This window comes from Miniopterus schreibersii (genome assembly GCF_964146895.1).
Source record: "Miniopterus schreibersii genome assembly, chromosome: 1".
Classification (NCBI taxonomy): Eukaryota; Metazoa; Chordata; class Mammalia; order Chiroptera; family Miniopteridae; genus Miniopterus; species Miniopterus schreibersii.
The window spans coordinates 145,862,826-145,879,289 of NC_138101.1; the positions used below are offsets into that span (position 1 = coordinate 145,862,826).

At 35.9% G+C, this 16,464-nt stretch overlaps 1 protein-coding gene across 4 annotated transcripts in view; it reads left to right on the plus strand.

Annotated features, from left to right (window-relative positions):
- The window catches only part of GOLM2 (golgi membrane protein 2), an 82,149-nt gene that overhangs the window by 39,392 nt on the left and 26,293 nt on the right, over positions 1 to 16,464 (plus strand). For 2 of the 4 annotated variants that reach the window (XM_081123564.1, XM_081123562.1), the window contains exons 7-8: positions 5,083 to 5,181; positions 6,624 to 6,794. In XM_081123564.1, the coding sequence (XP_080979690.1) occupies positions 5,083 to 5,181; positions 6,624 to 6,794 (270 nt within the window). The remainder of the gene's footprint in view (positions 1 to 5,082; positions 5,182 to 6,623; positions 6,795 to 16,464) is intronic. The other 2 variants (XM_081123565.1, XM_081123563.1) reach the window with 1 other exon arrangement.

The following is a 16,464-nucleotide window of genomic DNA, read 5'->3' on the forward strand; positions in this document are numbered from 1 at the left end:
ACTCAGAGAAGACCTGTACACTGACAACTACATGACATTGTTGAAAGAAATTGAAGAAGACACAATGGGTTGAAAGATTAACACTATAAAAATGTCCATGTTCCTTAAAGCAATATACAGATTTTAATGCAAATCCTCATCAAATCCCAGTGGCATTTTTCACAGAAATAAAACCAAAATAATCCTCAAGTTTGTATGGAACCACAACAGACTCAAAATAGCCAAAAGTAATCCTGAGAAAAAAAGACAAACCTGGAGGTATCACAGTCTCTGACTTGAAACTACAAAGGTATAATAATAAAAACAATATGGCAGAAAAACAGACACACAGACCAATGGAACAGAACTGAAAATCTGGAAGTAAAACCACACATATATGGGCAACTAATTTTCAACAAAGAAGCCAAAAACACACAATGGAGAAAGGAAAGTCTCTTCAATAGAATATGTTAGGAAAACTGGAAAGCCGCATACAAAAGAATAAATCCAGGCTCTGCTATCTAACATCATACACAAAAATTAACTCAAAATGGATTAAAGACTTGAATATAAGACCTGAAACAGTAAAACACGTAGAAGAAAGCATAGGCGTTAAAAGTATAGACTTTGATCTCAGAGAGTTTTTGTGAACTTGGCTCCAAAGGCAAGGGAAATAAAAGTAAAAATAAATGAATGGGACTACATCAAACTGAAAAGCTTCTGCATGGCAAAAGAACCCATCAACAAACCAAAAAGGCAGCCAACCAAATGGGAGAAGGCTAATATCCAAAATATATAAAGAATTAATACAGCTCAGCAACAACAAAAACAATCTGATAAAATATTGGTCAGAGGACTTGAAAAGACAGTTTTCATAGAAAGACAGACAGATGGGAAACAGATATAGGAAAAGATGCTCAGTATCACTAGTTATAAGGGAAATACATATCAAAACCACAATGAGATACCACCTCACACCTGTTAGAATGGCTATTATCAATAAGACAAGAGCCCAGCCAGCATGGCTCAGTGGTTGAGCATCGACCTATGAAACAGGAGGTCATGGTTTTATTCCCAGTCAGGGCATGCATATAGGAGGCAGCCGATCAATGACTCTCTCTCATCATTGATGTTTCTCTCTCTCTCTCCTTCTTCCATCCTCTCTCTGAAATCAATAAAAACATATTTTTTTAAAAAACCAAAAAAAATAAGAAATAACAAGTGTTGGAGAGGATGTGGAGAAAAGGGAACCTTCACACACTGCCAGTGGGAATGTAAATAGGAGCAGCCACTATGGAAAACAGTATGGAGATTCCTCAAAAAATTAAGAATAGAGCTGGTATATGACCTAGCAGTCTCTCTTCTGGGCATCTACCTGATATTTTGAAAACATTTACTTGTAAAAATATATGTTCATTATATTTTTGTTCATTATAGCATTATTCACAGTAGCTAAGACATGGAAGCAACCTAAGTGTCATTTCAAAAAATGACTGGATAGCCCTGGACTGGTAGGTCATTTGATTAGGGTGTCATCCAGATATGCCAGGATTGCAAGTTCAATCCCCAGTCAGGGCATATACAAGAATCAACCAATGGATGCATATATAAACAGAACAACAAAAATCGACCTCCTCTCTTTCTCTTTCCCTCCCTCCCTCTCTCTAAAATTCTCTCTCTCTCTTAAAAAAAAAAAAAAAAAAAAAGACTGGCCCTAGCTGGTTTGGTTCAGTGGTTAGAGCATCGTCCTGCGGACTGAAGGGTCCTGCATGCAGTTCTGGCCCAGGGCATGTACCTTGGTTGCAGGCTTGATCCCTGGCCCTGGTCACGGCACGTGCAGGAGGCAACCAATCGATGTGTCTCTCTCACATTGATGTTTCTTTCTCTCTCTCTACCTTCTACTCTCTGCAAAAGCAATGCAAAAAATATCCTCAGGTGAGGATTTTTAAAAAAAAGACTGGATAAAGAAGAAGTGATACATATATACAATGGAATGCTACACAGCCATAACAAAGATAAAATATTGCCATTTGTGACAACATGGATGGATTTTTTTTTTTTATGTCTTTATTGATTTCAGAGAGAGGAAAGGAGAGGGAGAGAGAGATAGAAACTTCAGTGATGAAAGAGTCACCGATTGGCTGCCCCCTGCATGCCCCAGATTGAGGATCGAGCCCGCAACCTGGGCATGTGCCCTGACCGGGAATCGGGAATCGAACCCTGATCGCCTGGATCCTAGGTTGACGCTCAGCCGCTGAGCCATGCCCGGCCGGGCATGGATTGATCTTGAGAATATTATGTTAAGTAAAATAAATCAGATGGAAAAAGACAAGAATCATATGATTTCACTCATGTGGGTTATAAAATTAAAAGCAACAAATGAACAAACAGAATAAACATACAAACAAAAAAGAAACTCATAGATACAGACAACAGAATCGTGGTTATCAGAGGGGAAGAGGGGATGGGGGAGGATGAGGAGGGTAAAGGAGATCAAATACATGGTGACAAAAGGAAACTAGATTTTAGTCGTGAGCACACAATAGAGTACATAGATGTTACATTATAAAGTTGTAAACCTGAAGTTTATATAATTTTATTAACCAGTGTTACCCCAATAAATTAAATTTAATTTTTTAAACTAATACAGAGGAAAACAGAAAATAAATCTGGTAAGATAGCATATATGATGGAATCCTAATTTTCTTTAAGGTATATAGTATAATATAAAGAAACAAACAAACAAAACACTGAAGAGTTAGGCTCAAAATGTTAACAGTGGTTATCTTAAGTGGTGAAATGAGAGTTAATTTTAAATTTCTTTGTGCTGCCTGGCCAGTGTGGCTCAGTGGTTGAGCATCGACCTATGATCCAGGAGATCTGTTTTATTCCCAGTCAGGGTGTGCATACAGGAGGCAGCCAATCAATGACTCATCATTGATGTTTCTATCTCTCTCTCTCCCTTTCTCTTCCTCTCTCTGAAATCAATAAAGACATATTTTTTAAAAATTAAAAACAAAAATAAATTTCTTTGTGCTTTTCTATTTTTGTAAGCTTTCTATAGGAATATGTATTACTCATGTCAAACTTATAAGAGTGCCACACTATTACTCTGTTTCTATTATATTAGGTCTGAATTCCTCTGGGTGCTTTATAAAGGGTCTTTTAATCCAGCTTTTTCCTACCTATCTAAATCATAGTTTTGCCTCCAAATAGTCACCTTGTTCTTGAGCTGGAGCCATTATTATATAAACTAAGGACATGTATGATTATTTCTTGTTTAGTAGAGGAGGTTCCCTCTCTTCTGGTTTGTATAGTGATGGAGCCAGCTATGGTTCAACAGTGTTCAACAAATTTGTAGACTGTGACTGACTTCTTTTCCAAATATACCTACCAGACACTTAATGTCTTCAGAGTCTGTTAACAAATCAAAATTGTATTGTTAAACCTGTCACAGTATTGCTGTTTTATTTTGTTTTTTAATATGTCTTTATTGATTTCAGAGAGAGGAAGGGAGAGGGAGAGAGAGAGAGAGAGAGAGAAACATCAATGATGAGAGAGTCATTGATCGGCCACCTCCTGCAGGCTCCTGACTGGGGACTGAGCCTGCAACCCGGGCATGTGCCCTGACCGGGAATTGTACCACGATCTCCTGAATCCTAGGTCGATGCTCAATTGCTGAGCCACGCCTGGCCCGGCAGTACTGCTCTTTTAAGATGTTAGGTGATTGTTGTTATTTAGCCGTTTTATGTGCAGAAGTGGGTGTTGGGCATTATAGCTGGCAGTAGGAACAAGGTAAATGGGAATCACAGTAAGATATGGAAAACCTCAACTTTCTTTAAATTTGAGTAGGTTGATTGCTTAGAGGGAATTTTAAACTTCTTAGGTCCTTAAGTTTAGAGCTCTATGTAAAAATAAATGAAATTTAGTGATTGAAATAAACTTTGAGGATTATAAAAATAACCCAGATACACTAGTTAGGATTGTCTAGGCTGTGGTGTATTAATTTATAACCCCCAAATTGCAGTGACTTAAAACAATAAAGGTTTATTGTTCATATTACAGTCTGATACAGGTTGGATGACTGTCTTCGCCATTCTCCTTCAAGCAGTGTCCCCATTCATTATGTCAAGCCACCATCTTCATGTGTAGCCGCCTAAGTTGTGGCAAAAAGGGAAGACAGATTATAGATGATTTTCACAGAAGATTTTATCACCGTACTTGGAAGTGTCACACTCAGTTTCGTATACATTCTCATAGTCAGAACCCTGTCTTTTGGCCCCTAACCATATGGAAGCTGATGTTCCTCTGTGCCCAGGAGAAATATAATAAAATAGGATCACATAGCATTGTCTCTGCCACACCAAAGTTTTAGAAAAATAATGCGCCACTAACCATATCTTATAGATGGGCATTTCTATTTTTTTTCTTTGTTTTTCTTCTCTCTAGTTTCTTTCTTTGCTCTCTTCCTTTCTTCATGTTTAACTGCCCAAGGATGCAGTGGAATTAGTGCTAGTGAGTGAAAAGTTATCTCCTTCCCTATTACCTTCATTTCTTAAGGGAGAGGAAAGTCCTGACTATAAGTATGTACATCTTTGTACTAAAACCCTTGGTACAACTTAAAATTCTCTTCAAAATAAAATTTCAATTGTTATATCACTTGTATTTAGTTTTTATTTAAATCTGAGCAACTTGGAGTAGCATATTTTTACTGCTTCACCTAATCTATACATTTCAAGTTTTATTCATACTACCTATATAAAAAGATATTACTGTATCTGAAGAGGTTTTTTACTTATTCATTCATCAAATCTTAGTTGAGCTCCTCTTATATGCCAGGCACTATTCGAAGTGTTGGGAATATAGTGGTGAGCAAGATAGAGTTCCAACTTTCTTATATTCTGGTCAAATTTATTGATCACCAAAATTTGTGATGGGTGGTATGATGTATCAGTTAGTAACCACAAATTAATTATGTATCAACTATAAAGATTACAAAATTAGGATAAGCATCATAGGATTAGTGCAGTGTAAATTTATGATGTTTGGTTTTTAGAAATCATAAAACCAATGGGAATAATATGGGTCTATTTTTTCTTTTAGTTTTAAAGAAACCCCCAATTTCTGTTTCTCAATATGGCAGTCATCAAGCAAGCTCCCATCGTCCAACTGGACAACCTCTTGCCCCAAATGTGGTTCCAGGTATGAAGTCTTATTCTTAAATTTTTACTTAAAAACCAATTTCCTGGTCATGTATTGTTTAGTGAATAAAACGTCATTTAACAGCATAGTGAAGTAGCATTCTTCTAGTTAATGTTATATTTTTTCAAATGACTGATAAAAGCTCAGGGAGAAGTAATCACTTAAAAATGCAGGTTAGCCTGGCCAGGTGTGGCTCAGCAGTTGAGCATCGACCTACCATCCAGGGTATCGCAGTTCGATTCCCTGTCAGGGCATATACCCGGGTTGTGGGCTCAACCTCCAGTCAGGGGCATGTAGGAGGCAGCCAATCAATGACAACTCATCACTGATGTTTTTATCTCTCTCTCCCTCTCCCTTCCTCTCTCTGAAATCAATAAAGATATATTTTTAAAAAAATAAAAATAAAATAAAAATGCAAGTTATCTGCCCGGCCATCATGGCTTAGTGGTTGAATGTCGACCTATGAACCATAAGGTTAAGGTCCAGTTCTCAAGGCACATGCCCTGGTTGCATTGCAGGCTCTATCCCCAGAAGGGTGCCTGCAGGAGGCAGCTGTTTGATGACTCTCATCATTGATGTTTCTATGTCTCCCTCTCCCTTCCTCTCTCTGAAATCAATAAAAGCATATTTATTTATTTACTTATTAAATAATAAAATAAAAAGACTGCAGGTTATCTAATAGATTGCTAAAAGCAGAAGAATTATGTTTCTGCCATTCTGGACTACATTCCCTTTCACCTCTGTCAGTCTGTATGTATTTACCTTCTTCAAAATGTGTTCAAATTTATCTCGCAGAGGCCTTCTATAAATTACTAGATCTACCTATCTTAAACTCCCTACTCTGTACTTATGAATGTTTCTGTTTTCTGAATACCCTATTTGATTTTACAGAAATGTTCTCCTAAAATGAGAATTGATATGATAAAAATTAATTGTAATAATTATGGATCTAAATCAAGGCTTTGATGAAGAAAAAAAGGGGGTGGGTGAAAGAAATGTTATATCCAGGAGCTACTAATAAGAAAAAAGTCACGAGTTAACAGTTGTAACTGTATAGATGAAAATGACTTAGACTTTGGAACTTCTAAAAGCCTAACTGGATTTTGGAGATTTCTGACAGAATGTATCATTTGGAAGGAGGAAAAGAGTCATCCAACTTGTATCATTGCAATTTTAATTTTTCTGTTTCTACTGTATATCCCTTTGGCGAATAGGTTTATAATCAGTACTGGAGATGCTCGTGGGGACTGATTAGTACACATCACACAGCTGGAATCACATTGGTTATAAAATTTGGTTAAAGAAATTACAATAAGTCGTTAAAAAAAAAAATGCTACCTGACTACCCAGTGTCAGACAACAGGGTGTCTTAGCTTTTCTAAAGCAGGTCCTGTGAAATTTTTCTGCAAATAGGACCTTAACTTGATGTTTCTCTGTCATAGATTCTCATATAAATCACAATGGAAACCCTGGAACTTCAAAACAGAACCCTTCCAGTCTTCTTCAGCGCTTAATTCCAGGCCCAAACTTGGAGAGTGAACCCAGAATTCAAGCAGATATGCTAAAGCAGGCTACCAAGGATAGAGTCGGTGATTTCCATAAGTTGAAGCAAAGTAAGAATGAGTTGATGAATATTATGTTGAAAAGATTTCTTTAAGTATAATTTTTGTTTACAAGGCTCAATTAAAGCCTTTATATTATAATCTCTAATAAATGAATGTATAGTAGAGCTATATGCATATAAGCAGAAGGTTTAAATGGTGGTAAAATTTAAAAGAAAAGCAGGTTTTAAATGGATAGAGATCTTAAGATTTTAAGAAGCTTCTCATGTTTGCCGGTGTTAATAAATTTTAGGTGAGTTCATTTTTTAAAAATACTGTTCTTATGACTAAAAATTTTTTGGAGAAGTGAGAAAAGATATAGCTTACTGGGCTAGTGAATGAAAACTTTGATTGTAAGGAAGAGAGGATAAGGAGTTTTGAAAAATGGATTCTGGGAGACATATAGACTTGGGAAGACTGCCATAGTAGATGACACAGTGCTGCTTTCTTTTCCATTCCCTCCAATTGCAGTTTACTTCATTTAGGCCTTAAGGAGAGAAGTGAAAGAAATTGAACATATTCATAGTACTGTGTAATAAAGTATGACTGCCTAATTGTTTCAGAGGTACTGATTTTGATAAAAGGATGATGCCTATTAATTATAACTCACTGGTAGATTCTCAGGAACTATAAGAAAAAATTCTGGTAGGAGAGAGAATTTGGGGCAGGACATTGTTTCTTAAACCATGAGACAGCTCCCTTAAACTATACTTTTTTTACTGCCTCTGCTTTTCAAGGCTTCCTCCCTTCAGCTTCTGAACAGGCAAAAATATCTAAAAGCTCCAGTTTGCCTTTGTTAGCTTTTTATGATGGCTTCTATGTTCAGAGCAGTGTTTAGGCAGCTATTTGTACACAGGTTGCTTGTAGGATGAGAACTGCAGAGAGTTACATTTTTTTAATCTATTAAAGATATATTTTTATTGGTCTTATGACAGTTATTCATATTTCAACATCTACAGGAAAATATAGTTTACGTGCATTTAATTGACTTTTCTTCCTTGTTATTTAAAAGCATATCTGTGTATCTTGACTAAAGTATTATATGAAAAATGTTTTAATTACAAGAATGTAACTGGTATTTTAAACACGGTGAAAAAAGTATTTCCTCAAAATGTTGTTGAGATATTGGCCTGAAAACTTTTATCTCAACCAAAAACAGTTTAGAGTACGGGTATAACTAAATAAAATATCTTAATTTGATCACTTAAGATTTTCTTCTGAACTTATAGTTTATCCCATAAAGATTTTTTATTTGCCTTACATGTTTGGGGTTTTGTTTTTGTTTTTTTACCAATCTTTGGGCAAAGAATGTGATTGGAAAATAATTGCCAGGAAATGATCACTCTCTACAGCTTATTTTTAAAAGAGCCTGTTGAGTTTTAAACACTCCAAATTCTCAATATGTATCTATAGAGTTGAAATCAATGTGAGCACTATTTTGTGATTTACTTTGACATTATTTCTTACATACATTTTAAGTCTTTTGAATAGTTAGTTCCATAGTTGTCATTTTAAATATATGTGTGTGTATATATATGTATATTCACTCACATATATACATATCCCATTATGCTTAGGCAATAATAATAGTTCATTTAGCTCTATTCTTTTAGTGATTATTTAAATTATTTCATTTTCTCTCATGTTAGTTGTAATAACTATGAATATCTTTTTTCAAAGTACTTAATGCTTCTCCTACTTTGGGTGTTCCTTTAAAAGTGTAGTCCCTACCCAGCCGGAGTGGCTCAGCGGTTGAGCATTGACCTGTGATCCAGGAGATCTCTGTTTGATTCCCAGACAGGGCACACACCTGGGTTTTGGGCTCAATCCCCAGCAGAGGGCATGCAGGAGGCAGCTGATCAATGACTCTCTCATCATTGATGTTTTTATCTCTCCCTCCCTCTCCCTTCCTCTCCCTGAAATCAATAAAAATATATATATTTTAAAAAAGTGTAGCCCCCAAACTGAAATTAGTAGGTCAAAGTACTTGACTAGCTTTATAGCTGTTGTTACTTATTGTCAGATTCTTTAGTAGTTTCACAGTATTAGTGGAGATGTTTAGACTTATTTCACTATGACTTGATCACATTTGCTTTTTAACTCTTTTATAAGGCATTTAGAATACATACCTTAAAGATGTTTTAATAAGCATTTACTTTCTAGTGGCCTGTCTATTTTTGTGAGGAATTTTACTGTAATTATTTCTAGGTATATAACTGTGCATCAGTTTTGACCACTTAGCCTGGTAACTTTGGAAATTGATCCTATATCTTTGTATCAAATCTTTATAAATAATTCAGATCTTCAGATACTGACCTTTTATAAATTGCCTTTACCACAGTTTTCCTCTTTAATTGCCTTTCTTGATATGAAACTTAATTTTATCATGCAAAAGATTTTTTTAATTAAAAATAATTTTTAAATTGTGATAAACTACAGATAAAATTCACCAAAGTGTTCAATTCACTTAGGACATTCACAGTGTTGTGCAATCATCACAACTATCTAGTTCCAGCACATTTCATCATCCTGAAAGAAGCCTCTACTCATTATTCACTCCCTATTCTCTCCTCCCAGTAGTTCCTGGCAATGACTAATCTGCTTTCTGACGGTTAATTCCCCTATTCTGGATATTTCTTATATAGGGAATCATACAATATGTAGTCTTTGCGTCTGACTTCTTTCACTTAGCATACCATTTTCAAGTTTCAGCCATGTTGTTTCTTTTTATGGCTGGATAATATTCAATTGTACAAATACATTTTGTTTATCCATTCTCCCATTGATGGGACTATTGTAAATGGAGCTGCTGCTCTGCACATTCCTTTGCAAGTTTTTGCTGAATGCCTGTTTTCAATTCTTTCAAGTATATACCTAGATGTGAAATTGCTAGGTCATATGGTAATTCTGTGTTTACCTATATAAGAGCTGCCAAACTATTTTACACATCAGCTGCACCATTTCACAGTCCCACCAGCAATGCATGAGTGTTTCAATTTCTCCACATCCTTGTCAACACTCAATATTTTCCTTTTTTTCCAACTATTGTTCTAGTAGGTGTGAACTGGTATCTCAGTGTGATTTTCATTTTCCTAATGACTAATGACATTGAGCAAATTTTCATGTAATCACTTCCATTTGTATATCCTCTGCAGAGAAATGTCTCAAGTCCTTTGCTCACTTTTAAATTGGGTTGTCTCTATTCAGTTTTAAGCATTCTTTATGTATTCTGGATACAAGCTTTATCAGATATATGATTTGCAAATATTTTTGCCCGGTCAGTGAGGTTTTTTTACTCTGATAGTGTCCTTTGATACAGAAAGTTTTTTAATTTTGAAGTTCAGTTTATCTATTTTTTCTTTTGTTGTTCATGCTTTTGGTGTCATATCTAAGAGACCTTTACCAAATTGAAGGTCATGAAGATTTCCCGCTATGTTTTCTTCTAAGGGCTTTATAGTATTAGCTTTTATGTGTAGGTTTTTTATTTATTTTAAATTAATTTTTGTATATGGTGTGAGGTAAGGATACAACTTTATTCTTCTGTATGTGGGTTTTATTTGTCCGAGCACTATTTGTTGAAGAGACTTTTCTTTCCCCCAATGAACAGTATTGGCATTCTTGTCAAAAATTAGTTGACCACAGATGTTTGGGTTTATTCTGGACTCTCACTTCTATTCCATTCAGATCAGATGACAGTACCACACTGTTTAGATTATTGTAACTTGGTAGTAATTTTTGAAATCTGGAAATGAGAGTCTTCCAACTTTGTCCTTCTTTATAACTTTTTTTTGACTATTTAGGATATCTTACAATTCCATGTGAACTTTAGAATCACTTGTTTAGTTCTACTAAAAAGGGAGCTGATGTTTTAATAGGAATTTCATTGAATCTGTAGATTGTTTTGGGCCATACTCTCATCTAAACAATATTAAGTATTCCAATCCATGGAAATGGAATGTCTTTCCATTTATATAGGGTATCTTTAATTTCTTTCAGCAGTGTTTTATAGTTTTCAGTGTGTAAGTCTTGTGTTTTCTTGGTTAAATTTATTCTTAAGCATTTTATTCATTTTGATGTTATTGTAAATCTAATTTTCTTAATTATCCTTTTAGATTATTCATTGTTAGTTCATAAAAATATGACTGATTTTTCTTGGCTTTTGGTTTTAAATTCTTTTAATGCAATTTTCTAAGAATTGCTAATATTTTATTTCATCTTCAAGATTTAGAATATGGTATTTTCATTATTTTAGAAACAATAGATACGCATCAGTGTTTTATATTTATTATATATAATATATTTGTGTCATATACATTAGCATATATATAAACATGTATGTATGTATATAAAATCAATATTTTTAATATGATTCAAATTTTCTATATCTGTCTTTTTTCTTTTTACCTTTTGACGCTTTTCTCCTATCCCCACCCTCACCCACTGCCTCTGGCAATTAACAATGTGTTCTCGGTATCCATGAGCTTGGTATTTTGTTGTTGTTGTTGCTTTTAGATTCCACATATAAGAGAGATCATATAGTATTTCTTTTTCTCTGTCTGACTTATTTCACGTAGCATAATGCCCTCACGTTCATCCTTGTTGGAAATAGCAAGATTTCATTCTTTTTTATGGCTGAACATACATGTGTCTTTATGTGTATGTATATATATGCCACAATTGCTTTCTTTACTCATTCATTCACTGATAGATACTTAGGTTGTTCCCATGTCTTGGCTATTGTAAATAATGCTACAATGAACATGGGGGTGCATATTATCTTTTTAAGTTAGTATTTTTGTTTTCTTCCGATAAATATCCCAAAAGTGGGATTGCCGGATTATATGGTAGTTATGTTTTTAGTATTTTATTTATTTTTTTAATTTAACTTTATTGTTGAAAGTATTACAGGTGTACTCTTTTTCCCCCATTGATCCCCTCCACCCCGCATCCACCCCAATCCCAGGTCTTCCCCATAACAATGTCTGTGTCCATGGGTTATGATTATAGACCTATAATTTCTTTGATTAATCTCTCCCCACCCACTCCCCCACCTGCACCCCCACCTTCCCTCTGAGGTCCCTCAGTCTGTTCCATGCTTCTGTCTTTGGATCTGTTTTGTTCATCAGTTTATTTTGTTTATTACATTCCACATATGAGTGAGATCATGTGGTACTTGTCTTTCTCTGACTGGCTTATTTCACTAAGCACAATACTCTCCAGTTCCCCCCATGTTGTCCCAAAGGATAAGTGATGCTTCTTTTTTACCGCTGCATAGTATTCCATGGTGTAAATGTACCACAGCTTATTTATCCACTCATCTATTGATGGGCACTTGAGAAGAATGTACATTCTGCAGCTTTGGGGTGGAATGTTCTGTAAATGTCAATTAAATCCATCTGATCTAGGATGTCATTTAGGGTCACTGTTTCCTTGTTGATTTTTTGTCTGGAAGACCTATCCAGTGAAATCAGTGGGGTGTTAAAGTCCCCTAGTATGACTGTCTTGCTGTTGATCTCTCCCTTAATGTCCTCTAGAAGCTTTTTTATAAATTTAGGTGCTCCTGTATTGGGTGCATATATGTTTATCAGGGTTATATCCTCTTGTTGGATCAATTCCTTTAGTATTATGTAGTGACCTTTCTTGTCTCTCGTTGTCATCTTCATTTTGAAATTTCTTTTGTCCAATGTGAGTATTACTATCCCAGCTTTTTTTTTTCATTTCCATTTCCATGGAAAAAAATTTTTCCATCCCTTAACTCTCATCGTGTGTGAGTCTTTTGTTTTGAGGTGGGTCTCTTGTAGACAGCATATATTTGGGTCATGTTTTCTTATCCATTCAACCACCCTATGTCTTTTTAGTGGAGCATTTAATCCATTTACATTTAAGGTTATTATTGATAGATACTTATCTATAGCCATTTTAATTCTTTATGCCTATGTTTCTCTTTCTCTGTTTTTCTACTTCTGATTACAGCAGTCCCTTTAACATTTCCTGTGATCCTGGTTTGGTGGTGATAAACTTCTTTAGCCTTTTTTTGTCTGGGAAGCTCTTTATTTCATCATCTGTTTTGAATGATAATCTTGCTGGATAGAGTAGTCTTGGTTACAGATCCTTGTTTTGCATTACCTTGAATACTTCATGCCATTCCCTTCTGGCCTGTAGAGTTTCTGGTGAGAAGTCAGCTGACAGCCTTATGGGAGCTCCTTTGTAGGTAACAGCTTGCATTTCTCTTGCTGCCTTTAAGATTCTCTTTGTCTTGAATTTTTGGCATTTTAATGATGATGTGTCTGGGTGTGGGCCTCTTTGGATTCTTCTTGCTTGGGACTCTCTGTGCCTCCTGAATTGTGTGACTTTTTCCTTTACCAGGTTATTGAAGTTTTCTGCCATTATTTCTTCAAACAGGTTCTCTAACCCTTGCTTACTTTCAACCTCTTCTGGCACTCCTATGATGTGAATATTGTTACATTTCATGTTGTCCCACAGCTCCCTCAGACTGTCCTCCTGTTTTTTAATTGTTTTTTCTTTTTGTACCTCTGATTGAGTGATTTTTTCTACCCCGTCTTCTAACTTGCTGATCTGATCCTCAGCTTCCTCTAATCTGCTGTTTATTCCTTCCAGTATATTCTTTATTTCTGCTATGTCGTTCTTCATTTCCTTCATAGTTTCCATATCTTTTTTCATGCTGTTGAGCATCCTTACAATCAGTATTCTGAACTCTATATTCGATAGATTGCTTAACTCCATTTCATTTAGCTCTTTTTCTGGAGACTTCTCTTGTTCTTTCATTTGGGGCTTATTTTTTGGTCTCCCCATTTAGGCTGCCTATTTGGGTTTGTTTCTATGTATTAGGTAGGCCTCCTAGGACTCCCAGTCATTTTGAATGGTCTCTGTTACAGGCCAATGTCAGACACTGTTTGTGACTGGCCCTGAGTACCCTGTTTGGAGCTATCAACAACCCTTGTCTTCAGGTCTTCTCTGCTGGGGTTGGGTTCCCTGACCATGGATCGAACGTCGATCTCCTGGATCCTAGGTCGGTGCTCAACCCCTGAGCCACTCGCGACTGGGCTATCATTTGGAGTTTTTATGGAGGCTTTATTACATAGGCATAGTTAATTAAATAATCAGCCATTGATTGGCTCAACCACTAGCCCCTCTCCTCTCCATATATGTCAGCGGGGTAAGACTGAAAATTCAGCCCTCTAATTACTTGGTCAGTTGCCCTGGCAGCCTCATTAACATAGCAAAGGATACATTTAAGGCTCTCTTCACTTAGGAAATTCCAAGGATTTTAGGAGCTCTCTGCCAGAAAAGGGGATGAAGAACAAATATACAGTTTTTTTAATTATAAATCACTATATCACATATGGATTTGCAAACTACTGCTTTTAATAACTTGAGCCTACCTTAAATTTTAAAAAACTATTTTTTTCTCTGTTCTTACAGAAGAATTTCACTATTAATTTATCAAGTTCTATAATTAGTCCTCAGAAACTTTAATGTGCATTGAATTAAATCTGCATATTAAATTGGATGAAGTTATATTACTATCTTTAATCCTTACATCTAAGACTTCATTTGTTCGTACTTCATTGTAGTCTTATACTTTTGTTTGAATAAATATCTAACTTCCCATGTTAAATTGTCAAAAGATTTGATTTTTTTATTACTTAAAAAGGGAACATTTTTTTCATTGTATTTTCAAGTTGTGCATTACTATTATGTATATTATAATTTATCTTTTGGTATTTCTCATTTCTTGAAACTTTAAACTACTTGTTCATATGTCCAATAAATTCTTTTTATAAGGATTTAAAAAGATATACTACCATATTAACTGTGATAGTGATTATATTTAAATGTGTTTATTTTCCAAAGAGTAAACTCTATTTAGTCATAAAGGAAAATGATTTTTTAAGTGTAGCCTCACCTGATAATTATCTTCTTTTTTCTTAGCCTTCTAATTTTCTTCTTTGGTTTTATTCTTCTCAAAATCCTATTTGCCTAAAACAATTCAATATAGTAGAAGAATTATTTGAAATAAGCCCTTAAGGTACAAGGAAGCTGTAGAAATAATTTAATGTCCAAATACTCAATGTATAGGTCAGTGGACCAGTAGCTCTCCTATCACCTGTAATTGTTAAAAAGATTTCAGGCGCTACCCTAGACCTTATTTATACTTACATTAAAGTTTGACACTCTACATTGATGTAATTCCCTCATTTTACGAGTAAGAAAAATTAGATCCAGAGAGTTTAATTTGCTTGAGGTAAATAGTAGAACAACCAGGACTATTATCTGGGGTCTTTATCTTCATGGTCACTGCTTTTTCACTGTATCACACTGTTGCCGGAGAATCAAACTTCTCCATTGCTCATGGGAGCGAGGTTCTTGTTATATCTTTAGAAAATGAATTTTCTAACATTTGCATGGGAGAATGAGATGTGGTAAAAGGGTTTATCTGTGTGGAGTTACATTTCTTGGGCTCCAAAGTCCCGTGGCCTTTAAACCAGTCCTGAAAGAGGTGCAGCTGGGGTTCCAGTAGAGTGAAAAGCAAGGCTAGTGTCCAGAGTGTCTGCTCCATGGTGCAGCCAGGTCCAGTTCAGCATTAGTTAATTAAAGTCTATTAGTCCATTGTGTGGAGTCCCACATGGTTGTGAGCCATGTGGGAGCAGAGGAGTGTGCCCTCTGCAACAGGAGAGCCAGGGACCCGGTGCACCAGAGAGAGAGAGAGGCCCCTTTGTTCAGAAGTTTAAATATTTAGATTTTGCGTGTTTGCAGTGGCCATGCACATTCTGGCCACTGACTTGTTCCCAGGTGTGACTGACAGACTGGTAGGCACCTTTCCGCATCACTCAGACCTTACTGGGCATTTGTTTACAATGTCTTTGTCCAGTCCCTTCCCCCAGCGATCAGCAGGAAACAGAGTTGGAGAGTGTTAAATTAGCAAAGCTGGTAGATGGCATGCTTTTATTATCTAGTCTTCCCTTTACTCCTTTTCTGTTAGGTAATAACCAGATTATAACAGTGTCAAATCCACCTCCTCTATACTTTTGAAGTTTGGGGGAAACTCTTTTATATTATTATTATTATTTGTTGTTGGTGGTGTGGTGGTGTTAAGCCTCACCCAAGGATTTTTTTTCCACTGATTTTTCAGAGAGAGTGGAAGGGAGGGGTAGAGACAGAGAGGGAGAAACATCAATGTGAGAGAGACATACTGATTGGTTGCCTCCCGCACGCCCCCTGACAAGGGCCAGGGATAGAGCCTGCAACCGAGTATGTGCCCTTATTCAGAATTGAACCCAGGACCCTTCAGTCCAAGGGCTGACGCTCTAACCTCTGAGCCAAACTGGCCAAGGCTGGTGGAAATTCTTTAATATTTTATTTTCTTGTTCTATTTCCAGTAAACTCCTAATCATACTTTAAAGCTGTGCTCTGCTGTCACCTATTTGATAAACCCCTTCTTATCCATACCAACCTCACTAAATCGATCACTCCCTTTGTTATTCGTGGAAATAGAGTATACGCTGGTGGAAGTGGGGGATCCCTTTCCCCACTGAGTGCTGGGGGTCAGATCCTTATGATATCTCAAGAATAATAACTTTCTCAGACTCACATGGGAAGATGAATGATTTTTATTTGTGTGGAGTTACATCCTTGGGTTTGCAAAGTCCCATTTCCCTTA